The following is a 27685-nucleotide window of genomic DNA, read 5'->3' on the forward strand; positions in this document are numbered from 1 at the left end:
CACCTAAGGTGGGTTTGAATTATTTAGAGTCATTTCACACATTTAGCAAGCGCTTATGATTTAGGATGCAGTTTAAGCGAATTTCAATACTAAACACACCAGAATCAAAATCGGCGTTCTCCAGTTTTGCACCACTAGGGGGCGCCGGGTGCCCACATCCCTTTTAGAAAGGCGTTGGCCGTCACTTTTTTTTGTGCATGAAAAGCACCTGAAGTCAGCACAATGCAGATTTCTGAAACTAGATTTAGAGTGAAAGTAATAGAATATAAATATGTGCATGCATCCGTGTGTGGAATTGTATCACATATACAACTAATTTTGTCCAATAAAAATAAGCACATTTTTCAACGCTTCATTTAAATTTGTTGATTTTTTTTTTTAGTTGCAGTCCAAAAGAAATGTGCCAAAGTCATTCGAAAGCAGGGACAAGTTGTGTAGAAGCGTAAGAATAGAGGTGGAGCTAAAGTGCTACTACTATGTAAAGCGAGCCTGTTGTTTACTTTACTTTACTGTGTTTGTGCGCGTGTGGAGGCCAGCAGTCTTGACGTTGCAGGACTAAAGTGAAGCCTGGTTGGTGTTGTTCCATGTACTTTATGTATGTACTTATGTACATTACATTTTTTCATTGAAATTGCGCTTTAAAGGAAAGCACACTCCAAAACATATTACCCAGCTAGTGTATAAAATGGTGCAATTCCTTTGTGTTTTCACTCAAGAATCTTGAGTCAATAAATCAGGTTGCAACACTCAACCAGCGCGTAATTACGCGGGGAGCCCATAGTGAGGGGGGGGGGGTAGTGTGTGTGCGTGTGTTTTCTGAGAGGGGGTTGGACTTCCAGCAGCCAATGAGGAAGTCGTCCGAGAAGTCTTCGGTGACTGACGGCGTGACTGAAGGTTATATACTCTGGCTTTTACTACGACGGTACATTTAAACACAACCGTGCAGCGTGGAATCACACACACGAAAGGACCCACGAAACACCAAAAAAAGGATCTGTTATCAAGATTTGATTTTGTTTTGGGGGACATGTCTCACGTCCAACTGTCCAGTATCGCAATGGAGAGGCTGGTGGCCCGGAGGACCTTCCCCCTCCACAAACGCACCAGCGTCTGCCGGAACCTCTTTGGACCGGTGGACCACGACGAGCTGAGCCGGGAAATGAGCGTCAAGCTACGGGAGATTTCCGAGCGCGACCGGCAGCGGTGGAACTTTAATTTCGAGACGAACACCCCCCTGGATGGGGACTACAAGTGGGAGGAGGTGCCCTTGGAAAAGGCCCCCGTGTTCTACCAGGGAGCGGCCCAGCGGGCCGCGGCGCCGCCGACGCCCGCCAAGCAGCACCCGGAGGGAGGCGTGCTGGAGCGCCTGGCTGCCCCCGAGGGGAGCGACGGAACCCCAGTGGAGGTCAACCAGGAAAACTGCACTGATAAGCTCAACGCTCGGAGGCTAGCCCACAGAAGGGCCCTCTGTGGGGGACGGAAGAGGCCGATCCCTGCCGACAACAACACACACATCACAGGTATGTTTTGGTGCTCGTCCACGCACCTCGCATCCAGGCTGCACTACACGGGTTAACCAACCCACTTTTGCTGCCCTTGCAGATTTCTTCGTGAAGCGAAAGAAGGCTGCGGAGAGAAAGTGCGTGGACCTAAGCCATCAGTCCAAGTCTCCCGTTCCTATGGAACAAACCCCCAGGAAGAGGATCCGCTGATGGTACGTCCACTTTCTTTGATTTCTTTCCATACTTGTCTTATATGGAAAAAGACTGAGAATTTTCTTTACGTTTATTATTGAGATAATTCTATTTCCTATCATACCTTCGGCCTTCTAAATATTTCTCTTTACCATCTCAGGCTTTCTTTTTTTGGTGATGGATTGTGGGGCTCAGACCATTTATTTGAAGCATTTCTCTGCTTTATTTTGAATGTAATAATAATTGATAATTAATATCTTGGTCGGTGTTGAAATTATATTACATAGAAAATACATTTTAAAATGCTTTGTATCATCTATTCAGCTTTATTTTGAAAACCAGTCGTATTTACTATTGGAGATCTAGACTTTTTTTGGACTGTTTTATTTTGAAAATCACTACTCTTTGCTATTAAGGTAAAAATTTTGAACATTATTATTTACTATTTTACAGCTATCAGGCCATTTGATTTGTTTTAATTTGAAAACAATTACCGTTTCCTATGTTGGGGCTACTCTTTTATGGAATTGGACTTGCTATATTTTGAAAATCACTATCGTTTTGAAAACATTACTATTTACTCTAGTAAAGCTATTCCATTTGGTGGTTAGACTGTCTTATTTTGAAAATCATTATGTATGATAGTTGAGCCTTTCCATTAGGTGACTGGATTAGTTTTAATTTGAAAAGCATTTTTATTTGTTTATGGACTCCTATGTCTTTGTTTAGAATTTACTATAGTTGAGCAACTTTTCAGGTTGTCGGACTTGGTTTCACTTAGAAAAGCTTTATTATTTACAAATTTGGGTAGTTTTTTCTTGATTTTGGTTGAAATAGTGTTTTTCTAGCTTTATTTTGGAAGGATTTGAAAAAGCAATGGAAGGGTGATCTAAGGGGATGTGGGTGGGTTGTGTGTGAAAGGGAGGGGGAGGGTTTTAGTGATAGTAAGTGGGGGAGGGGGAGTTTGCGTCACAGATTTGGCGGGAAAAAGGGGTTCCGCCCCAATGCTGAGCTTGCATCCCAGCCAGCAGGACGCTCTTGTCTGCCTTCTTCTTTTGCTCCTGGAGGAAACTCATTTTAAACATTTTCTGCATTTTTTTTGTCTTTTCCCAGGTTGGATTTTTTTGCACTACTTGCGTGGGCATGTTTGAGGATGACGATGAGGAGGGAGAAGAAGAAGAAAGAAAGCAAGGGGCGTCCTGGTGGTGGACTGTAGTCTCAGCCTCCCCAGCCTAGAGTGGACTGTAAGAGGCCAAGATTGGCTGGCTGCTCCGGTCTGAAGCGGAAGGAGGAGCAGCACGGACCCAAACTCCGGACCACTACCACCGGACTCTCAGGACTGAACATTGTTTTTGGGGTGGGGGGAAAGGTGCGTGTGTGTGTGTGAGGGAGGGAGGGGGGGCAGCCTTTTCTATCCAGTACAAATGTAGCATTGGTTGTTTGCTGCCACTCGACAGTGTTAAATGTTTTAACATCTGTGCAATCCTTGAAAAACAGACTTTAAAAAAATGTGTCTACACTGGTCAAAAGTGTACAGCTTTATTGAGACACCAGCCCTATATTGTGTTTCTTCCGTAAATGTATATTTAACTTATAATTTATTTATGTTGCTTTTTCTATTTGTTAAGTGAATTGTTGATTTGTATTTTATTGACATATTATTTGTGTTATTACTGGTGTATTTGCAATCACATAGTTTGTCCTCCCCCCCTTGTGAGTGTAGCCTACACCGTAGTTGTTTGTGTCTCTGAGCCATTTTTTGTTTTGAAATGTTTGTGTCCCGTTCAAGTGCCCTCATGAGCAAAAGATGAGAATAAAACTGTTTTTTTCCCCCACTTCATCTTTGTCCTTTGTGTGGAGTTGATATTTGGTTTGCTCTCCATCCACTGTGTGGGACTCAGGTGGCGTCTTTATATACCTTGGAGGGGGGTGCGCACGGGTGGGGAGTGGTGGGTTGGGTGGGGGTGCATTGAGACTTGAGCAGCATGGCAGCTGCAGGATATAGGCTGGGATTTAAAGGCCCTTTGGCCTCTATAGACGCAGCAGCTGCCTTTGGATCCCCGCTTTGTCCGCAACCGAGACTCCCCCACATGCAGCCGCACTCAACGAGCCCCCCGAAAAGACACACACACACACACACGCTGTTTACTCCACTGTGGATACACCGGGCGTGGAGGCCACCTGCCAGAGCTGGAAAGAGAAAACCTCGTCTTTTTTTTTTTTTGTAATTGTCCTCTCCTATTGACACACATGCATTGAACAGGTCATACTTGCAAGTTTACACTAAGCTGAAAGAAGCCCAATGCAAACAGGAGTCTGCTGACGCGTCAATCAGCGCTTAGCACCTAGTCTGACCTCCAATTTAGCGGCGTTTATTTCCTGGCAAAGTCTGGTAATGGTAATGGTTTTATTTCATTTGAACATGCATCAGATTACAATTGAGTGCATCCCATAATCAGTTCCCAGTTCCACATGTCCAAAAGGAGTAGGAAGAAGCAAAGCTTATTAAATCCTACCCCTCCATCTGGTACTTTTACAATCAGTAACTGTTACATTTGTTCACTTCCTGCTTTCCATAATACAGTTTAAGGTTTTTTGGGGGTTTTTAATAATGCACCTCGTAATATGAGCATCCAATGCCATAATGGGTACCATAGTAAGTGTCAATATAGTGATATATATAGCACATCATGACTGGTTCAAGACTCTTCATCCTTGTATTTAGCAAACATCAACTGCTTGTATTGTTTCTTGAATTGGCTCATCGTTGTGCATTGTTTGATTTCCTTACTCAATCCATTCCATAGTTTGATTCCACATACTGAAATGCTATGGCTAGCATAACGTAGTCCTAGCATAGAAGTGTTTCAAATTTAGTTCTGCTTTTGAATTCAGTCAAACTGGAAAAAAAAAACATAGAAATATATTTCTATCCAGATGAGGTGTATTAGTACAGTTCAAAACAGAAGCTGATGCCTCAGAAGTCACATAGACGTGTTAAATTTGAACAAATATGCCTAACATAACTGCAAAAAGTTCACTTCTTTTTACACTTGAATGATCTGAAGAAAGAAGAAGCACAAAAGTACAAAGGGGGAGTAATTAGATGATTTTTTCCTTTTGGTTTTACAATTTATGTGGAGTCAATACAAGTACAGTAAGCCCCCCGGTCAAGGTCTAGCGGAGGCGGTCCCAGTGATCAGTGGGTATCGATCTTATATGGTTTCAACCAGACCTGGTGGCCAGGCGTCTCAGCTATAATTAACTGTGTGTGTGCGTGAGATCATTAAAAAGAACTGGGTGCGGCCTTGTGACTGCGTATTTCCTCTCCGTTATGAAGCAGTACCATTCTGTGCTGAGCATACAGCGGGAAAACAACATGGCGGTTAACTTCTTGACGGTTAACCTTAAGGACAGTACATGAAAGTTAAGGTAGACTAATGAATGATACTATATATGTCAGAAAGTCAGCATAGTAAGACAGTTTTGTGTTTTACTATAATCAGTGGTTAACTTATTTTTACACTTGTAAGTCAATCAGGAATGTTTTGTCTCTGGAATTTCCTATGATCTGTATTACATCTGTATTACATCATTTGTCGCTAATGTTAAGCTTGTTTTGTTTTTTTGAGTGTTTTGTGTTACAGAGTTTAACTTATTATAACTTATTTTTATTTTTACACTACTGTAAGCTACTTAAAACATCGCCTGTACTGTTAATAAAGTGATTTTGGAAGCAATTATTTATTTACCTTACCTTATTACCTTTTCATTTACCTTATTTTTATTAAGAAGGTTGGAAAAGTGAAACATGAGACATTAAAACAGACGTAAAACATTGCTTGGACAGGTCATATAAGTTACATGATGCTGTGATGTATTTATGGAAATGATCATTTTAAAATTCCTGTTGTTTCTTATGGGAATTTTATTTAGTTTTGTGAAAATGTGAGTAGTTTTTTTGCATGTTTTAGCAGGCCTCTGTAGATGTGGGGAGGCCATATTCATAACGATAATTCTGACAATTATCCATAACGTTGTCCAATGGCCTTGACTGCGTGACAGCATCCAAATGGAGACTTTTGATGGCAAGAGTGACTTTGTGGGCTTTATGCAGCCATAAGCTGCCAGGGCTTGTTCTGATTTCCAACACAAAGCGTTTTGGGGCTCCTTTCTTTGCTTTTTGTTGCCATATGGCAAATCCATGTAGACATAGCCAAGACCCATTCAGTCAGCCACAGAATGTCCTGCATCAGAGAACAAAAGACGCTTTGTCTGCCTGCTCCATTGATACCATTTGCCGAAAAAAATATTATAATTAATCTATGGCTATATCCAGCTAATTAACGCCCATATGCCCGCGGGGAGCCGCGGGGGTCATTGAGTGGAGTTTTAAAAATCTCAATAGTTTACATGTTAAAGACAACAGCTGTTCATGTGTTACTTTAATGAAGTCCCCTCTGTGCTGGATTCAGGCGCTGGCGTCCCCCCTTCAGAGTTAAAGGGGGTCACCTTTCTTTATTTATCTCTTCAGCAGTACAACTATTTAAAATTTGTCCAAATGAATTGCACTCGTTTCTGCCAAAGACGTGCTGGATTTGAGAGGTCAAATGCAAAGGCCTTAAAAACGTTTTAGCTATAACAGGGGTGCCCAAAGTAATTTTATTTTTTGTAATTATTTTTTTTTATATACATTTTTATGTTAATGGGGGTGGAGCAAACCCCACACATCATATTTCAGTACTTTTGCATGAATAACTGCTACATCAATGTCTCATTTCCATACCCATCATTTAATAATGGCTTGAAATGATGTCTGTACAGGAAGTGACTGCTATGACTTAATTTGCTTTTGATGGACACAAAGGAAGGAGATGACAGTTTATGCGTGGGCCTCCCTAACAAGCCTACAATGGAATATAATGACACGCGCAGCTGCTGGCGAAGGGAATCGGTCTCGTGGGCCCTGCACGGCGTGTCCCGACTGACCTTTGCCAGTCTCATATTTGAATCCATACACAATCTTATATACATTCTGTGACAAGTGATGGAATTATTTGTGAATCACAAATATGCCATAATTTTGGGGCAGTTATTTGCTAAATGTGAAAACATATTATAGTGTAGTTAAGTATTTTATTGTTTTATATTAGGGATGTCCACTATCAGTATTGTCTGGTCAATATACAGTGGTGCGTTGGTCATTAATCGGTTTGCACATAGATAATAATAAAATTAATCTATTCCAGACACACAAAAACGTTAACACAAAACACATTTTACAAATGCTATAGTTTTACATGCATAAAATGATGCAAACATAATGGCAAATTACAATTACAAATGAATGGAATTACTTTTTCCTAGTTTTCGGAAAAAAAACAAACACAAAACCATCAATTAAACAGTAATTAGAATGCCTATGTTTTATTGTTGGAACCAGAAACAAGTGTGTAACATGGATGTAAAATGGTACAGGCAGAACCAACGAGTGTCACCCTCGATATAAGGTTGATAGACTATTATGTTATGTGGGAATCAGATTAGTATGCAACACAGCCAATGACGAAGTCACTCCCATCACATTTACATTGTCCTTGAAGTAAAACTAAAATCATGCTGTTTGGTATCAGCAGAAAGGACACGCACCAGCAAATACAAATAGACGGTGTGGACAGTGAAAGGGTGAACGAAAATAAATTTCTGGGGATCACAATAGATGAAAATATGAGCTGGAAACCTCATATTACAAATATACAACATAAGGTGGCCAAAAATATTTCAATATTGAACAAAGCAAAATTTGTTCTCAATCAGAAATCACTCCACACTCTTTATTGCTCTCGAGTTCTACCATATCTTACTTATTGTGTGGAAATATGGGCTAATAACTATAAAAGCAATCTTCACTCGCTAAATGTACTGCAAAAAAGGTCAGTAAGGATAATTCATAATGTCGCCTACAGAGAACATACTAACTCCTTATTTCTAAAATGACAAATACTTCAACTTGCTGATATAGTTCATCTTCAAACAGCTAAAATAACGCATAAGGCTAAAAATAACCAATTAGCTAAAAATGTCATCCAATACTTCTCTACAAGAGAGGAGAAATATGATCTCAGGGAAGAAGTACATTTGAAACACTTCTATGCTAGGACTACGTTATGCTAGCCATAGCATTTCAGTATGTGGAATCAAACTATGGAATGGATTGAGTAAGGAAATCAAACAATGCACAACGATGAGCCAATTCAAGAAACAATACAAGCAGTTGATGTTTGCTAAATACAAGGATGAAGAGTCTTGAACCAGTCATGATGTGCTATATATATCACTATATTGACACTTACTATGGTACCCATTATGGCATTGGATGCTCATATCACCTTGTACTTCGGTACAAGGTGCATTTAAAAACAAAAAAAACAAAAAAAAAAACCTTAAACTATTTTAGGAAAGCAGGAAGTGAACAAATGTAACAGTTAGTGATTGTAAAAGTACCAGATGGAGGGGTAGGATTTAATAAGCTTTGCTTCTTCCTACTCCTTTTGGACATGTGGAACTGGGAACTGATTATGGGATGCACTCAGTTAATGGAATTATTTAGTCTTTGGATTGTAAATATGGAATTTGCAGTGAATAATTTCATACTTATAATATGCGTGATGTGCTGAATGAGCCCACTTTATCATTTCACTGATTAGTCCTAGTTCAGAATTTCATACATTTTACTCCATGACACAAATAATTGTGCAGATTGTTGCCAGCATGATTAAATTGTGAGAATTTAACCTCCCAAGATTAAAAGATGACAATATTTCTCATTTAGAGAAATGTAGTGATGCGTGCTTTCTACTAACTTCAATTCCGAGCCGATACTTCAGGCTGAAAATTCAGACTGGTATTAGAAATAAATTAGAAATACATTAGAAATAAATGATTAATTATTCAGAACTATTATAAGAATAATGGCGGCACGGCGGTCTAGTGGTTAGCACGCAGACCTCACAGCTAGGAGACCAGGGTTCAATTCCACCCTCAGCCATCTCTGTGTGGAGTTTGCATGTTCTCCCCGTGCATGTGTGGGTTATCTCCGGGTACTCCGGTTTCCTCCCACATTCCAAAAACATGCTAGGTTAATTGGCCACTCCAAATTGTCCATAGGTATGAATGTGAGTGTGAATGGTTGTTTGTCTATATGTGCCCTGGGATTGGCTGGCCACCAGTCCACAGGGTGTACCCCCCCTCTTGCCCAAAGACAGCTGGAATAGGCTCCAGCCTCTCGTGAGGAAAAAGCGGTAGAAAAAAATGAATAATAAGAATAGATATTGTATTCATAATTCACACATGACTCCGTTCACGATTGGTCATCGTTTCAACAGAAAACTTGAAAAAGTTTTGATTTGAGAGTCAATTTTAGAGCATCAAGAGCAGCAATCTGAAGTATCAATATTTTAGTATCGATGTACACATCATCGACATTTTCATTTTTTTTATGCATTTATTTATTGCAGCGGTTAACTTGTTTTTACACATGTATGGCAACGGTTAACAATATTAGTAATTCTGTGAAAACCACAAGCTCTATCCGCCAATCATTTCACGGCTGCAACTTTACAAGGTGAATCCAATAAACGTTGTACTACAAAAAACTGTCATTGCAAAGCAAAAAAAAAAAAAACAACAACCTTTAAATCACATCCTCCTCCCCTCGGCAGTGCACAATTAGCGGGGCAGCGTGCAATTAAGCGTAGAAAGGAGGCAAATCGGGCCAAGGGAATTAGCATTTTCCATGACCATCTGGCATGGGCGCAGGCGAGTGGGAACAAAGGCGAGCTGCATGGAGAGGAGAGGCGAGTGTGCCATCGCATTGACCTGCAAATGAGGCTTTGTCCCCCAGTTAAAGCTCCCTGACCCACCCCCCTCCCTCTCCGCACTTTCTATTCGTGGTGAATGGGATGCTAAATTTAGCCCAGTGTTTGTTTTGAATGTGCAGACCAGACACTATTGGACAGCTGATGAAAGATAAAGCTATTTTTGTGTCTCGTAGTAAAAATTGGATGGTAAATAAAGATATGGTGATAACACAAAAAAAGGCAGGTTAAAGCAATAAGTATAAGCTTTTTAATGCTGTTGGAGTTCCATCATAAGAAATAATGTCATTGAATGAACACCTTCCAGACACCCAAACATATGAAAGAAAGAATTATTATAGTTAGTAAGTTTAGCATCTTCAGCAGCAGCAACGATCCAGTCATTATTTGCACTATGACCCATTTATCATTGCACTAAAATTAATATATCTGCAATATGCCTGCTCCTGCATATGCTCCTGTGCAATACTATGTGTATATTTTGGATATCTTGTATATATATTGTTAAATTGTCTTTTTTTACTCTACTTTTATATACTTAAAAAAAAAAACTTGACTACTGCACTGAAAGGAGAATCTCATTGTGCATCTTGTATCATGACAATAAAGGCCATTCCATTCCTCATAACACACCGCCCATGCTTCCTGTTGTCCCCCTTAAAACAATCCCTCTGCAACCAGTGTTAACTAGGAACCTTTACCTCCTGAGCGTCATCACCACAGGCCGTATGATGCTTATTAGGTGGAAGAAAGGAGATATATAGAGTTTTTCATTGTTCTGTGTGACTTCTGTGAACAAATAACTCGGACCCACATAATAAAGATGATTAAAAGAGGTCTCATCTTGGTTGTTTTTTTATGTTCCATTTAAAAAACATTGAAAAACTTGACAAAGTTAAGAGGTTTTACATTTTGCGTGATTATTTGGACCACATTTATTGACTTCTTTGTGTGTTTTTTTTGCCTCCATCCACTTTGTATTCATGCCTGCGTGGGACAAAGGAGCCCGGCGACTCCATCCACACAGAAGGCGGCGTGACAGGGAACTCGTGTCAGCTTTTCAAATATCTTCTTTTCTATCTCCTTCTTTTTCTCCCTCGCATCTCAACTTTGGTGTCTCTTAGTGCGGAGGAGGAGGAGGAGGAGGAGGAGGTATGAGAGAGGGAGATGGGTGGGAATCAGCAGCCTCCCTCCTCCTCCGCCTCCTCCTTCACTGTGCTCTCCACACGCATCAAGGAGATCGGATTTAACGCCGCGTGTGAGAAAAGCTGACTTTACAAACTTTGACAACAACGATGGTAGGGTCTTAATAGCCACGTGGGGCTAGTTACTTCCTGGAAAATATAGAAAACAAATCATCAGATAAATAAATGTGAGCTATATGTGTATTTGTAAATATGTACTTAGACACTAGAGTAAGTACACTATAATAAAAAGAGCTGTATCAAAACATCTGTACTACATTCTACTGAGAACTGGGAGTTATTGCGTATGGATTTGGTGGGGTATATTCAAGTGTGTTCAATATAATAATATACCTACACTATAATGTAGTGTGGCTGCCCATGGAAATATTGGTTTCAGAGCTGCAAATGGTACTGTACTGTGTTGGGGAATTACTTTTTCACTTAAAATAATCCTATTGTAATAAATAACTTTAACAAGTAAATAAAGATACTTTTACCGAAGTCCGTCTTCTCAATGGAGCCGTCTGTTTTGCCCCTTGAAAAGGGTAAAAGGTCACTTGAGCGATTTGGGGGCCAAAGTTAAGCCATGTTATCCTTCCCTGGAGGAATCTCCAATAGTGCAAAAAAAAAAGATGAAACAAAAATAGTAAGTGTTGATTTTAAACCAAAGGCCATCATTCAATCACAGACATTTTTCAAAAGTAGTCTTCTCGGTACTGTCCATTTTTGATGATTTTGACTGATTTTTCAAGGCACACAGATTATGATCTTGAGCTAAATAGACATGGTATATACAAAAGAAAGATATTTCGTCATTCTTCAGTAAACCAGGAAAATGGCGGCGATGTGATGCGACCCCAGGATGCAGAGAGCAGGACCAAGTGCAGATAAAAATGTATATTTAATAATAACGTCAGCTCAGCAGCAGCAGGAAACCGATAACAGATCAAGCAAATGGCAGACGAATGACCAAAAAAAAAACAATGCTCAAACAAAGGGAAGACGCACGCATCTGAATTAAATAGACTATATAAAATTAGAGGCATAAACAAACAGAAAGGAACAAAGGAAGTGGCTACAAAATAAGGGCATAGAAACAGGAAGTAAGGCATTCAAAGGAAACTAACAACCTTATTGTGACAAAATACTTTTTATGGCATGAAAGAACATTAAAAAAATCAAATAAAAGGCTTCACTACATGTCTTAAAATAAATCACAAATCACTCAGTCCTGGAATCATTTTAATCGTTTTTCTTCAGCGAATCGACTAAGGTAGTCGGCCCTGTGTATGTGCTTATTACTTTGTTAAAAATCAGGCTTCACCACACAGCATGAAAATAAAATAAAGCCATGAGCAACAGATGTAGACATGGGAGTTTGATCACTTTGTTTTTCTTCATCTAATAAGCTAACGTAGCATGATGTTGCTGTTAAAGTCTATGCCAAGTGGATGGAAAAACACCAACTTTGAAATTAAATATCTGAGGAAAATCAAACATGCAAAAACATCAACTTTGATTTCCAGCACTGCCTTGTTCATCATCAGTAAGGCTCCTAGGTTGGGTGACTGACTTCAAGGTCGGGAAAGGCCTTTTTACAAGGATGTCAATAATATAAATTAACATGGCACGTCAGCTGCTGCTTCAATAACATTTGATGGTATTCCAACTGTCTCCAGATTCCCCTTTGTTCAGAAAATGTGGGTGTTACATTCCCACACGAGACACCGGTGCCGTGCCGTGCCGTGAGATGGTCCAACGCTTTTAGAGGAAAGTGGGCTCAGGAACACACCAGGACACACCTCTTGATCAATACCATGATGCATCAGGGGTTAGGATAGACACTCAAGAGGTCCAACAAAGTGGACTTTGAGCTCACATATGGACACAGATTCCCACAGACACTGCGGTGTGTTCCCAAAAAGGGCTTTTATTAGGAACCCACCCAGGCTTAAGCAACCTGCAAGGCCTGAGACAACAGACAGGCCCAATCCAAATTTCTTCTAGTTAATCTAGTCATTTGCATTATACACAGTGCCTTTCGAGTTAATTCATCGAGTAATTCCCAAATCCGAAACATCAGGAAATTTTGCACTTTGCCCAAGATTCTTATTCTCGAGAATTCTCCAATCCAAAAAATCTGAAAAATATGTACCTTGCTGGAAATTTACGCATCACAGAGTGCATTTCTAGTTAATTGAGTTAATTAATCAAGCAATTCTTTAATCTAAAAAGTCGGGAAAATTTGCACTTTGTCTGAGATTTGCACTTTATAGAGTCTCTTTGAAGTTAATTCATCAAGAAATTTAAAAAGTTGTACCTTGCTGGAAATTGACGCATCACAGAGTGCATTTCTAGTTCATTGAGTTAATTAATCAAGCAATTCTTTAATCTAAAAAGTCAGGAAAATTTGCACTTTGCCTGAGATTTGCGCTTTATAGAGTCTCTTTGAAGTTAATTCATCAAGAAATTAAAAAAGTTGTACCTTGCTGGGAACTGACGCATCACAAAGTGCATTTCTAGTTAGTTGAGTTAATTAATCAAGCAATTCTTTAATCTAAAAAGCCAGGAAAATTTGCACTTTGCCTGAGATTTGCGCTTTATGGAGTCTCTTTGAAGTTAATTCATCAAGAAATTAAAAAAGTTGTACTTTGCTGGAAATTTACGAATCACAGAGTGCATTTCTAGTTAATTGAGTTAATTAATCAAGCAATTATTTAATCTAAAAGTCGGGAAAATGTGCACTTTGCCTGAGATTTGCGCTTTATAGAGTCTCTTTGAAGTTATTTCATAAAGAAATTAAAAAAGTTGTACTTTGCTGGAAATTTGTGAATCACATAGTGCATTTCGAGTTAACTGAGTTAATTAATCAAGCAATTCTTTAATCTAGAAAGTCAGGAAAATTTGCACTTTGAGATTTGTGCTTTATCGAGTTTCTTTGAAGTTAATTCATCAAGAAATTAAAAAAGTTGTACCTTGCTGGAAATGTACGTATCACAGAGTGCATTTCTAGTTAATTGAGTTAATTAATCAAGCAATTCTTTCATCTAAAAAGTCGGGAAAATTTGCACTTTGCCTGAGATTTGCGCTCTATAGAGTCTCTTTGAAGTTAATTCATCAAGAAATTAAAAAAGTTGTACCTTGCTGGAAATGTACGCATCACAGGGTGCATTTCTAGTTAATTGATTTAATTAATCAAGCAATTTTTTATCTAAAAAGTCGGGAAAATTTGCACTTTGCCTGAGATTTGGGCTTTATGTAGTCTCTTTCTTTAACTAATCGACTAATTCACCAATCCAAAAAGTCAGTAAAATTAGAACTTTCCAGAGATTTGGCACCGCAGTGTCTTTGAAGTTAATTAATCGAGTAAGTCTCCAACCCCAAAAGTAAAAAAAATGAGTAGTTCTCCGGAGTACCTTTCTACTTAATAAGTCAACTTAATTAATCAAGTAATTCTCCACTTCAAAAGCATGGTGTGGAAGAAATGTCAATGTTTGTCAAACCCGACAAACAGCCTCCCTTTGAGTGGATCGCATACTGTAACCATCAAGAGCTCATCACCCGACTCAGAGTCAGGGCTTTACAAGCAGACTTCCATATGCATCTCGGCAGGAAAGGGGGAACCTCGCTCATTGTGGCGGTAATTGGAGCGAGAGAACAGAGGAGGGGACAGATAGTGCAATGACACTTGAGAAATGAGATCTAACTCCAACTCAGCGCCAGTCCTGACAGACACCGTCCTCCGCCTCCATTCTTCCCTCACCGCCTTTTGTCCAGAGGCCTTTCAGCCCCTCTGAGGCAAACCTGTTCCCCTTCAAGGCCTGCCTTGCCGGGATGGAAAGCCTCTGTTAGACGGCTGCTGCCTGTATTTTATCTTGTCTGTGCATCCATCCATCCATCGCGGTGCATCTCCTCCTCGCTCCTGCGCTATTGGCGGGGCAAGTTTCTTCATCCCTCAATCATCTCGACTCATAAAAGTAGGGGAGGAGGCCTTGTGGACTGTGTTTTCAGGCCTGGCCACACTGCTATGGGTGCACTGACTTGCACTAATGCTATTCACGCCTCACATTTGCTCGCCGCGTCTTATGAAAAGGGGCGGCACGGCGGCCTTTATGAGATGAGCGACAAAGGGCCATCATTCATCAGCCAGCACAACACTGAAGACTTTTTCTTGATGCTGCTAGCATCCACCAGTCTGGATATACTAGCATCATGTTGTCACCTTGTTATCTTAGCGCTAATGTATATAATCTTGTCTTACAGAAAGGTTAATCAACCTTTTTTTTTTCCAGTCAATTCTCAAAAACAGTGCAGTACTGCTGTCATATACAAGGAATTATGACTAGCGTTTATGCAGTATATGTCCTCAAAAACAGCAGAGCACTCCTGTCATTGAAAGGATCTTTGATTAGTGTTTATGCTCATTCATTCATTTTCTACCGCTTATCCTCACAAGGGGTGCTGGAGCCTATCCCAGCTAACTTCGGGCAAGAGGCGGGGGTTCACCCTGGGCACATATAGACAAACAACCATTCACACTCACATTCATACCTATAGACAATTTGGAGTCGCCAATTAACCTAGCATGTTTTTGGAATGTGGGAGGAAACCCGAGTACCCGGAGAACTACTCCACACAGAGATAGCGGGTGGAATTGAACTCGGGTCTCCTAGCTGTGAGGCCTGCCTGCTAACCACTCGACCACTCAACCCAGTGTCTATGTGAACTGCAGTTTTTAAAGACGTACAGGATTTTGGGTGAGCAACGTTTTGCAGTAGGTCCTCAAAAACAGCCGAGCACTCATTCATTCATTTTCTACCGCTTTTCCTCATGAGGGTAGCGGGGGGTGCAGATTAGAAATATACAGATTATAGGTAGTATTCTGGCCACAAAGCATTAGTAATGACACAAAAGATTGATAATAAATGGCATTATATCACATTATCTTAACGCTGCATGTTGTCAGCCATGGCGTGTCCAACATGATAGAATAAAAAGACGTTCTCCTCTCATTCCGTGTGGAAGTGGTAAGTTTTGGGCTATTTGAAACCTTTTCTTAAGTTTAGCATTAATATATTGGAGGCTAACTAGTAAACTGGATATGATGCCGTAGCGTGCAGATTAGCAATGTGGTATAAACAAAGAACAATAAGAGTGTTAAGATGACTATAGAGTTGTTATTGTATTGCTATTGTAATGTTTTAAAAAAATTAATTTAGAAAGTCATTAAAGGTTTTCTATGCTGTAACTACAAAAATATTCAATTTATTAACATGAATTATACTACAGTGGGAAATGAAGGGACGATTGAGTTGGTTTGTTCCAATGAAGCTGACTGCCTTTTATTATATCATTTTCATTATCACTAATATTCATTAATTCATTCTTTTCTATGCCGCTTATCCTCACAAAGGGCGAGCGTGCTGGAGCCTATCCCAGCTGTCTTCGGGCGAGAGGCAGGGTACACCCTGGACTGGTGGCCAGCCAATCACAGGGCACATATAGACAAACAACCATTCACACTCACATTCATACCTATGGACAATTTGGAGTCACCAATTAACCTAGCATGTTTTTGGAATGTGGGAGGAAACCGGAGTACCCAGAGAAAACCCACGCATGCACAGGGAGAACATGCAAACTCCACACAGATATGCCTGTGTGTGAAATTGAACTCGGGTCTCCAAGCTGTGTGGCCTGCGTGCTAACCACACGACCACCGTGCAGCCCATCATTAAAATCAATGCAATAATACATTTTCATTTGTCTTCTTGATGCACAGATATAAATGGAAGAGTAAAGAGAGAATTCCCATTATTTGAAAGAGTGAAAGTTGCACCAAGTGGTCATACATAATACATACCTGTACATGTTTTTCATTGGATAAAGTGAATTTCTGTTACATCTGAAGTGCTACAATGTTTAAATGTACGTTTCAAGGTGAGTACTTTAGGGTTTGCGGTCAAGTTTGAGCAAGGGCCACGGCTCCTCTGTCCAAACTTGAGTGTGCACGAGGAGTGTCAGGCTGCCACTGATATGAATTTGCCGGCGAGCACGCAGGTCATCGGGCCGCCATCCATCTTCCCTTCTTCCCCGGCTGCTCCTTCTCACGGCTTTTGAGGCTACTTGGCAGCTCACAACAAAACCCAGAATGCTGCCGGGTCTTGTCAGCCTGTCCTAATTTGCCGCTGCGGTCCCGGGGTTGAATTCAGCCGCCGCTGGCTGCTTGACCTGCGGTATTATGTTAGGGGATTAGCAACATCTTTTAGTCGCCACACAGGGCAGCGCCAATGGGCTGATGGGCAGCCTGCAATTACACAGCGGGAAGGGCCCATTTAGACAATTGTCTAAATGGCCACACTGCTATGGGTGCACTGACTTGCACTAATGCTATTCACGCCTCACATTTGCTCGCCGCGTCTTATGAAAAGGGGCGGAAAATTGGAATTTGGATGTTACTGTCCAGGATTTGATATCTTTGCATGCATCTTGCATCTTAACTGCAGCTGTTAGTGGAACCCCTTATGTCAAAAATGAAGGTGGAAATATTTGTGTTTTTTACACTAAATTTGAAACACTTCTATGCTAGGGCTACGTTAAAAAGCCATAGCATTTCAGTATGTGGAATCAAACTATGGAATGGATTGAGTAAGGAAATCAAACAATGCACAACGATGAGCCAATTCAAGAAACAATACAAGCAGTTGATGTTTGCTAAATACAAGGATGAAGAGTCTTGAACCAGTCATGATGTGCTATATATATCACTATATTGACACTTACTATGGTACCCATTATGGCATTGGATGCTCATAGCGCCTTGTACTTTGGTACAAGGTGCATTATTAAAAAAAAAACAAAACAAAAAAAAACAACAAAGTAGAGCCGCTTCTCCTTCACATCAAGAGGAGTCATTTGAGGTGGCTCAGGCATCTAGTCCGGATGCCTCCCGGACGCCTCCCTGGTGAGATGTTCTGGGCATGCCCAGCCGGGAAAAGGCCCCGGGGCAGACCTAGGACACGCTGGAGGAATTATGTCTCACAGCTGGCCTGGGAACACCTTGGTGTCCTCCCAGTGTAGTCATACAAGGAATGTTTTATTAATGACTGGACAGATAATTAGTTGCAAAGTCCGAGAACGTTTCCCTTGATGGTGGCTTTCTTCAACCAATCCAACTCAAATTTTCAACACCGGTGCTTGTCCATCTTCTAAAATTATGTATGAAAAGTTAGTGTTTTTTCTCCTGCGCCTTTTGCCTTCATGCTCCACTGCAACAATGACACTCAGTGACGGACAGATGTACGGCTGCCAGTCGCTGAAAGGGATTTGGGGTCCTCTAAAACTGTACACACATGTGAACAATGGCTGAATGAACAGACGTAAACTTCAATAACAACAGGCAGATATGCAGCAAGTCAAGCGCGGATCGGAATTGGCAGGAAGGCCGGAGCGTCCCCCCTATCCCTCCTGCAAAGGCGTACAAAGCCCTCCAGCGATGGGAAAAAAGGGAAATTGGCAAAGCTAACATGGTCCCCTTGCCATCATCCTTTGCCCCATCGCCCCCCCACCACCCTTGTTTCACAACAGATGCTATGTTCCATGAAGACACCATCAGCTGCACAAGAATGGGACCAAATTTGTCGACAATAGTGGCGGGGGCCTGCCGAGACAAAAAAGAGGAGAAAATGTACTGAAAAGTCAGCATCGGAGCGAACAATGACGACACAGCACCAAGCCCCCGTCTACAGGAATAGACGTATCGCTATGGAAACTCGTCCAACCCCTCCCCAAATACTACAACTATAGCGTACGCATAGACGCACACACTTGTCAGCTGCAGGCCAGGCGCTCCCTCAGGGCCCAGATGGTGACCAACTGCATAAGTCACTTATCTGTCTATGGCCTCCAAAGGAATGCTTGTAGGCTTCTCCAATTCCCAGTGGACATCACCAAAAAGACATGAGAGAGTGAAGAACGCCATCTGCTCCCAGACACCTCCCCATGCCATTACTTTGGAGGACAGATCCCATAATATTTGTATTGCAAAATTAAGGAAAATGTGTGATGCATCATAATTTTCCCATGTAAAATCAGCATATGAATATGAGTACTAAACCAATCTAGTCTATGATCCATATTTTGTTAATGTACCTTCGATAGCTCAGTTGGTAGAGCGGAGGACTGTAGTGGCAGCAGTGGGCATCCTTAGGTCGCTGGTTCAAATCCGGCTCGAAGGAGTATCTTTTGCCTCATGTATGGTCCAAAACTCACTGCAGAAATTTGGCCTTAGAAAAAACACACAATTACAATGTGGCGTAACAACAAACAATATGTGGCAGAGACAGAACTACTTTCTATGTAAAATTATTGTAGTCATTCTCAGTTATTTTCCGTCATGTCCTCGCCGGAGGACAGAAATATTTTCATGCACCCCAGATTTGAAATACTATTAATATTGACTGGTAATATCTATTTATATACTGTACAGTTTCAAGTACTCGTACTTTGTTGAGCAGGTCATAGAATGACTGGAATGTGATCACTCCTAGCAAGTTATTATTGATAATGGCCACATTCCATAATAGAAATCATTGCGTTTAATTAATGTGATCACTTCTGTCGCTAGTCAATATCTATTTATATACTGTACAGTTTCAAGTACTAGTACTTTGTTGAGCAGGTCATAGAATGACTGGAATGTGATCACTCCTCGCAAGTTATTATTGATAATGGCCACATTCCATAATAGAAATCATTGACTAAAAATAGCGAGTACACTCGCCTGCATAATAAAAACGCTGCGTTTAATTAATGTGATCACTTCTGTCGCTCTCCTCTCGCAAGTAATTAATGACAGCTGGACACCAGGTGTCTCAGTACTTTTGTCCACACGGTGTAGACGTACATCCATGTCTTTGTTTTGAGCAAGAGTGGACCGGCACCTCCATGAAGTGGGGGCGCCACCATCTCGACACCAGTGGAACAAATGGGACCAGCCCAATGCATCACGACTGGGGCCTCTCTGTGAAGTGTGTGTCTGAGAGTGCACATACGTAGACGTGTGTGTGTGTGTGTGTAAGCAATCTGTGTGTATGTGTGTGTTTTGCAGGGTTGAATGGCAATTGTGGATTTTCAAAAGAAGGAGGTGGGACGAGGTGAGTAGGGGGTTGTGTGTATGCGCATGTCGGTGTGTGTGTGTGTGTGTGCTTGTAAATGTCACAACAAGACTAGCGTGGGTGAGGAGCGCACTGCCGGTTCAAGTATGCCCCCATGTGACCGTTGAGAGAAGTCGAGATGAGCGGATGCTAGATGTCGTCTCTTCAAATATGCTGCTTTGAACTAGTATTGTGATTCATGATATTTTCATTGTATGTTATTATATAATGTTTAATTCATTATATGCTGAACAATTTATTTACTTTAAAACTAAACAAAAACAATTGATTTTTTTCTTATTGAAGAAAAATATACAAAGCATCCAATGTAGTTATACAATGGCTCATGTAAAAAGTCAAAATGGGATAATCAGCAAATAGGATCTATCAGGATCATCGGGTCAATGTATCCACACCTTCGATAGCTCAGTTGGTAGAGCGGAGGACTGTAGTGGCCATTGCTGACATCCTTAGGTCGCTGGTTCAAATCCGGCTCGAAGGAATGAATTTTGCCTTTAAATTCCTACTTGCTGACAAAAAAATCCAAACATCAGAACTGGCTTTTGAAAAAACTCACAATTCCGATGTGTTGTAATCCATGCAACAAACAATATGTGTCATACTCAATACTATCTGAAAACCCTTCATCAGTATTTTCCAATGGAAAATCAGCGCTTCTCAATTATTTTCTGTCATGTTCCCGCGTGGGACAAAAATGTATTTATCTCGACTGTATAGGCTGAACTCGAAAAACTGAAACTAGCGAAAAGCAACAACATGGAGATCAATGAAGTACAAGCCTACGGAAGAATCAAATTTTTTGTTTCTCAGGCCCCTGAGGGAAGGGCCCCACTATTTGAGAAGCACTGGTCTATGTAAACATTCCAAGTCGGAATATCACATCAGGAAGATAACATGGAATGCCTGATATCGTTACTCAGTGAATGAAGTTGTACGCCTTCGATAGCTCAGTTGGTAGAGCGGAGGACTGTAGTGGCCATTGCTGACATCCTTAGGTCGCTGGTTCAAATCCGGCTCGAAGGAATTGTTTTGGCCTTTAAATTCCTACCTGCAGACAAAAAATCCATACATCAGAACTGCCTTTGAAAAAAACTCACAATTCCGATGACAACATGCAACAAACAATATGTGTCATACTCGATACTATCTGAAAACCGTTCATCAGTATTTTCCTATAGAAAATCAGCCTAATACATTTGCCCATGTCAGCGCTTCTCAATTATTTTCTGTCATGTTCCCGCGAGGGACAAAAATGTATTTATCTCGACTGTACAGGCTGAACTCAAAAACCTGAAACTACCGAAAAGCAACAACATGGAGAACATGAAGTATACAAGCCTACAGAAGAGTCAAATTGTATGCCAAGTACGACAAATTTATACATGTTGGCAGGTCTGCACTAATATTACAAGTCCTCCCTGTTTCTCAGGCCCCTGAGGGAAGGGCCCCACTATTTGAGAAGCACTGGTCTATGTAAACATTCCGAGTGGGAATATCGCATCAGGAAGATAACATGAAATGCCTGATATCGTTGCTCAGTGAATTATATTGTACACCTTCGATAGCTCAGTTGGTAGAGCGGAGGACTGTAGTGGCCATTGCTGACATCCTTAGGTCGCTGGTTCAAATCCGGCTCGAAGGAGTCGTTTTGGCCTTTAAATTCCTACTTGGAGACAAAAAATCCATACATCAGAACTGCCTTTGAAAAAAACTCACAATTCCAATGACAACATGCAACAAACAATATGTGTCATACTCGATACTATCTGAAAACCATTCATCAGTATTTTCCTATAGAAAATCAGCCTAATACATTTGCCCATGTCAGCGCTTCTCAATTATTTTCTGTCATGTTCCCGCGAGGGACAAAAATGTTGTTGCGCCTATTAATGTATTTATCTCGACTGTACAGGCTGAACTCGAAAAACTGAAACTAGCAAAAAGCAACAACATGGAGATCAATGAAGTACAAGCCTACAGGAAGGGCCCCACTATTTGAGAAGCACTGGTCTACGTAAACATTCCGAGTGGGAATACCATATCAGGAAGATAACATGGAATGCCTGATATCGTTGCTCAGTGAACAACATTGTACACCTTCGATAGCTCAGTTGGTAGAGCGGAGGACTGTAGAGGCTGTTGCTGCCATCCTTAGGTCGCTGGTTCAAATCCGGCTCGAAGGAGTACCTTTTGTATTTGGACTGGAAATTTGCAATTCCACTGATATTGTCATGTGTGACTGTGGGGGTGACGAAAAGGACCACATATGGTCTGACGTTTGACCTCTGCTAACTAATAGGGCTATTGCGTTCAACAAGATATAATTTTCCCTTTCACTTTCTTGTCACTGTGTCATTCTGCCTGAAGCTGGAACTGACTTGATGAGTGAAACAATGGACACTAAATGTGGTACAACAAACGTGTGTGCGTTCAACAAAGTGGGGCTGCTGTAATGACTTTTCAAAGTGGAGTCGTGGTTTGATCCCTCTAGCTACTTAAGTGGCCTTTCGACAGTCGTCCCAACAGATTAAACCCCCTCCCTTTCTCCCGCATCCGAGAGGATTTTCACCTCATTGCCACAAAGGAGAGCGCTAAGATGTTAAGACACGGTCGACTCGAGGAGACACTTGCAGTATTACTGAGGGAACAAAGTAAGCCAACAAAGCTGTTGTGTGGTTTTCTTTTCCGGTGACACACGCAAATGAGCTGCATTGATTTGCTTTTTTTTTTTTTGGTGTAAACCAGATGTCCGTAATAACCGCCCCCCTCCATGATCAGAGGACATTCTTATCGTTGGCAGAAGACATCAAAACTGACCACAAATGTTTAGAGTCCAGCTCCCAACAGTACTTCTTGTATCTGCTTCCTTCCTGTCTCATTTGCCTTGTTGATATGGGGACATTATTATTATTATTACCCACATCGACTTCCTGCTGACAAACCTGCACCCATCTTTTCTGGACTGTTTACAACAGGGGTGGCTAATTATTGTGTCCGCCCACTACGTATACGTCCACAAGGGAATACTTTTAAATGTACATTTACACACAAGCAGAGGTTTTATTTACGTCTCAAACTTAAGCTCTTATTATATCTACTATACTATTGGAGTCATTTGAGTGTAAAGCCATTTTAAGTCACTATTACAGTACATTGATGAGACAATACACTGAAAATTATTTGCCACTTGCCAAGATTAAAAATCATATTTCTATACATGTTAGATCAGGGGTCTCAAACTCAATTTACTTGGGGGGCCACTGGAGCTCGGGTCTGGGTGAGACTGGGCCGCATCAGGTTTTAAAAAAAAAAACAAAAAAACACATTTATTAAAAACAAAAAAAATAAAAAAACATCGCTTTGGTTCCAATTTTCTACAAGAAAAGCTCTGATAAAACATTCCACTGTTCTCAAATATCTTACTTTTTATTTTTCTACACAAAATAAGATGAAAAATAAATAAACAAATCAACAATAAAGAAAATCAATCAGTAATAAATAAATAAATATAATAATAATAATAAAACGGCAAATAATCAAAACTTAAGAAACCACATATAGTTGGTGGGTAGACAAATTCTTTTTTTCAGATTAAAATGAACAAAGCATTATTAGAGCCCTGTAGACATGACAAAACACGACTATAGTCACATTTATACTCTTTTTATTTACAACATATTGCGCAACTGCAGGGTCTTGAGACACATGCTAACTCGCAAACTAGAGAGCTAGCGACCTAAACGGTAGCCTTCAAGTTATTTCCTTTAAACTTAAATAGCCAAAAACTTACCACTTCCACACGGATAGGGAGGATAACTATTAACAGTTATTTAACCTTTAACATGAACATTAATCAAACGTAATAATTTTTTCTGGGTACATGATACCATACAGCATCCATATCAAACTTGCGAGGGCCGCACTAACATTAAACTATCATATCAAGGCGGGGGCCTCAAACTGGTGTCCTGTGGGCCACATTTGGCCTGCGGGCAATAACATATAACAAAATAACCTGCAAGTGTGGGGAGGCGCACACATGGCATCATTCATTACCATTTATTATCATTCCAAATCTGTTTATTTTTTCATAATCAAAACATAAATTTGATTTAAAAGTACTTATATTATATGGATATTTCACTGGAAGTATGTATTTACGCAATGCAACATTTACTTCAGTAATGACATTCTTAATACTTTTGATGTCTAAATCATCATCATCACTGACTTGTCATTAATTAACTAACTAACTTAATTAACTAATCACCCCGGGAAACAAATTAGCTTGTGTGGGTGTCCCATACAATATACGTATACACTTGTCCAACGTACTCTTTATTTACAACAACTACTGTTATAAATATGCAACATTTTTTATCATCACATATACCTGTCTTTACTTTTGGGGAACTTGAAAAAGTGGATTCGGTACCCTAAAATGGCGGCCAAACTCGCCCAGGGCATGATACAGAATCGGATGCGGAGTCGCCCCCCCCCCCCCCCCCCATTGTAGAATCTCCTTGGTTTCTCTGTCATCTGTACTTTATTTAAAATGCAACGCTGTTGAGTAGACCTCAGTTACATTGTCAAAGGCTTTCATCGGGCCACAGCAACACATGTCGGCTGGCTTGTGATGTCGCCGCACAGCCGTGGGACACATGTAACCTTCCAGGCATGAACAACGGCAAGCATAAAAAGAACAGAAGGATGCTGGCGGAGGAGCGTAAAAAGGGGCACTTATTGCGCTCGGCTGCTCTTTATGAAGCTACAAGTCACTCACAACCACGCCTTCTTAGTACCGCTCGGGCCTGCGGAGGTGACAACTACGCACCGTAAACGCCACCTCCATTAGTTTTGCCTGCGCGTGCCGGGACGAGAGTTTTGATGTCGGCCAAACAGATTCCAGAGAAAGGTGATCGTGTTTGGGGCGCGGAGGCGTAACTCTTTGACTGTAATAGCACAGCTTAACATGCGAAGCTATGAAGCACATGACTGACCGCAGAGGGCAATTTAAAGAAAGTGACCTTTTAATGATGTTCCAAAAGTAATATGTGTCCCTAAAGGCTGTTTATGAGTAAAATCTATCATCTGTCTCCACTTAAAATGAGTCTGGCAACTATCTGGAAGTCTGTTAGCACTTTAGCTTTCATAGCTAAAGTTGTTACTGTATATGTAATAAAATATGGCATCTATGGTAATGGTATTGGTTTTATTTCATATAAACATGCATCAGATTACAATTGAGTGCATCCCATAATCAGTTCCCAGTTCCACATGTCCAAAAGGAGTAGGAAGAAGCAAAGCTTATTAAATCCTATCCCTCAATCTGGTTCTTTTACAATCACTAACTGTTACATTTGTTCACTTCCTGCTTTCCATAATACAGTTTTTTTTAATAATGCACCTCGTACCGAAGTACTCGGTGATATGAGCATCCAATGCCATAATGGGTACCATAGTAAGTGTCAATATAGTGATATATATAGCACATCATGACTGGTTCAAGACTCTTCATCCTTGTATTTAGCAAACATCAACTGCTTGTATTGTTTCTTGAATTGGCTCATCGTTGTGCATTGTTTGATTTCCTTACTCAATCCATTCCATAGTTTGATTCCACATACTGAAATGCTATGGCTAGCATAACGTAGTCCTAGCATAGAAGTGTTTCAAATGTACTTCTTCCCTGAGATCATATTTCTCCTCTCTTGTAGAGAAGTATTGGATGACATTTTTAGCTAATTGGTTATTTTTAGCCTTATGCGTTATTTTAGCTGTTTGAAGATGAACTATGTATATCAGCAAGTTGAAGTATTTGTGATTTTAGAAATAAGGATTTAGTATGTTCTCTGTAGGCGGCATTATGAATTATCCTTACTGACCTTTTTTGCAGTACATTTAGCCAGTGAAGATTGCTTTTATAGTTATTAGCCCATATTTCCACACAATAAGTAAGATATGGTAGAACCAGAGAGCAATAAAGAGTGTGGAGTGATTTCTGATTGAGAACACATTTTTTGCTTTGTTCAATATTTAAATATTTCTGGCCACCTTATGTTGTATATTTGTAATATGAGGTTTCCAGCTCATATTTTCATCTATTGTGATCCCAGAAATGTATTTTCGTTCACCCTTTCAATGTCCACACCGTCTATTTATATTTGCTGGTGCGTGTCCTTTCTGCTGTTACCAAATAGCATGATTTTAGTTTTATTTAGGTTCAAGGACAATCTATTATCATCAAAGCATCTTTTTAGTGTGACCATTTCTTCTCTGACTTTTCTAATATTTTCGTTTGTACTCCCTCCAGAACAAAAATCAATGGTATCATCCGCAAAAATTACCAGCTTTAAGTCTTTTGTAACTTTGGAGATATCATTGATGTACAAGTTGAACAGTTTTGGCCCCAGTATTGACCCCAGTGGAACTCCGCACGTAATATATGAACTACATATATATCTACTACATGAGACAAGTGGAAGGAGTACTTTTAAAGCATAAATGTGTACGTCTGTGTCCAGGTGAAGTTACACAAGCTACTCCTGCTTGCAGCAAAGAAAAAAAGAACCTTCAATTGTTTCCACGCACACATGCTGACAGCTCGGTAATGAGCGGTAATAAAGGTTGTGTAAACACATCTGTTGGCGCTGAGTTAGCACAGAGTAAAAAAAAAAAAGGCCCCCTCAGCTGGTTGTAAAAAGCGCGGCGGTGATGGCGGCCCATCAGGCACAAAGTACAGAACGGCTTCATTGGGCACACTTGTCCTTGTTGCTGCACAGCTGCTTTGCCACCACTTTGTTTGCTTGTTTGGCTTCTATTGTGGAGGCCTATTTGAGGGACGCAGTTAGGATGTCCTCCTGCACTCCCAGTCAAACATTGCCCCACCTCCCTTATGTGTGCTTTGTCACCGTGGGTTTATCTCCTCTGCAATGAACAACACAATAAAACCAATCTATATGTTCAGAAAGTGAACATATACAATACAAAAACCTGCACCAGTTTTCCAATAATGGCTGAAAACACGAGATCTGAATGTGACTTTAACCTCATCCTATAAGAAAGGCAATAACAAGATGCTGCGTCAAACACATCCGTAGGAACGACCACATCTGCCTGAACAGATGGGAGGGCGGAAGGCGTATCGTTAGCAAGGCACCCCAAGCGGGCACCAGATGAGATGACACCAATAGCGGTGATTAAAACAATCAATAGCGATGATTAAACAAGACCGGACACAAAGGACAGGACGCTGAGACAGAAGTCAGAAACACGTCCCCGAGCGCCTCTTTGCAATCTGCACCGAGCTTTCGGTGCTAATGAGGTTGTTGGGACTGGAAAGGGAAGGGGCCCAGTAATTTGACTTCAACATTGATGCAAATGCATACAATTACACAAATTATTTTTTCAGATTAAAATGAACAAAGCATTATTAGAGCCCTGTAGACATGACAAAACACGACTATAGTCACATTTATACTTTTTTTATTTACAACATATTGCGCAACTGCAGGGTCTTGACACACATGCTAAGTCGCAAACTAGAGAGCTAGCGACCTAAATGGTAGCCTTCAAGTTATTTCCTTTAAACTTAAATAGCCAAAAACGTACCACTTCCACACGGATAGGGAGGATAACTATTAACAGTTATTTAACCTTTAACATGAACATTAATCAAACGTAATAATTTTTTCTGGGTACATGATACCATACAGAATCCATATCAAACTTGCGCGGGCCGCACTAACATT

The 27685-nt window shown here is 40.6% G+C and overlaps 1 protein-coding gene and 5 non-coding genes across 7 annotated transcripts in view; all 6 read left to right on the top strand.

The window, feature by feature from the left end:
• The window catches only part of cdkn1cb (cyclin dependent kinase inhibitor 1Cb), a 27017-nt gene extending 23483 nt beyond the window's left edge, over positions 1–3534 (top strand). For both annotated transcript variants that reach the window (XM_058075220.1, XM_058075219.1), the window contains exons 2-4: positions 1051–1520; positions 1603–1714; positions 2808–3534. In XM_058075220.1, coding sequence (XP_057931203.1) covers positions 1051–1520; positions 1603–1712 — 580 coding nt within the window. In that variant the 3' untranslated portion in view covers positions 1713–1714; positions 2808–3534. The remainder of the gene's footprint in view (positions 1–1050; positions 1521–1602; positions 1715–2807) is intronic.
• A 15374-nt stretch (positions 3535–18908) lies between these two features.
• Positions 18909–18995, top strand: trnay-gua (transfer RNA tyrosine (anticodon GUA)). The gene is given in 2 exon segments: positions 18909–18945; positions 18960–18995. It is a non-coding gene; the product is annotated as a tRNA-Tyr (tRNA).
• A 1333-nt stretch (positions 18996–20328) lies between these two features.
• trnay-gua (transfer RNA tyrosine (anticodon GUA)) lies at positions 20329–20415 on the top strand. The gene is given in 2 exon segments: positions 20329–20365; positions 20380–20415. It is a non-coding gene; the product is annotated as a tRNA-Tyr (tRNA).
• Positions 20416–20870: 455 nt separating this feature from the next.
• On the top strand, positions 20871–20957 carry trnay-gua (transfer RNA tyrosine (anticodon GUA)). The gene is given in 2 exon segments: positions 20871–20907; positions 20922–20957. It is a non-coding gene; the product is annotated as a tRNA-Tyr (tRNA).
• Positions 20958–21489: 532 nt separating this feature from the next.
• Positions 21490–21576, top strand: trnay-gua (transfer RNA tyrosine (anticodon GUA)). The gene is given in 2 exon segments: positions 21490–21526; positions 21541–21576. It is a non-coding gene; the product is annotated as a tRNA-Tyr (tRNA).
• Positions 21577–22030: 454 nt separating this feature from the next.
• On the top strand, positions 22031–22117 carry trnay-gua (transfer RNA tyrosine (anticodon GUA)). The gene is given in 2 exon segments: positions 22031–22067; positions 22082–22117. It is a non-coding gene; the product is annotated as a tRNA-Tyr (tRNA).
• The last annotated feature ends 5568 nt before the right edge of the window (positions 22118–27685 follow it).

The sequence above is a fragment of the Doryrhamphus excisus genome, chromosome 6 (genome assembly GCF_030265055.1).
Source record: "Doryrhamphus excisus isolate RoL2022-K1 chromosome 6, RoL_Dexc_1.0, whole genome shotgun sequence".
Lineage (NCBI taxonomy): Eukaryota > Metazoa > Chordata > Actinopteri > Syngnathiformes > Syngnathidae > Doryrhamphus > Doryrhamphus excisus.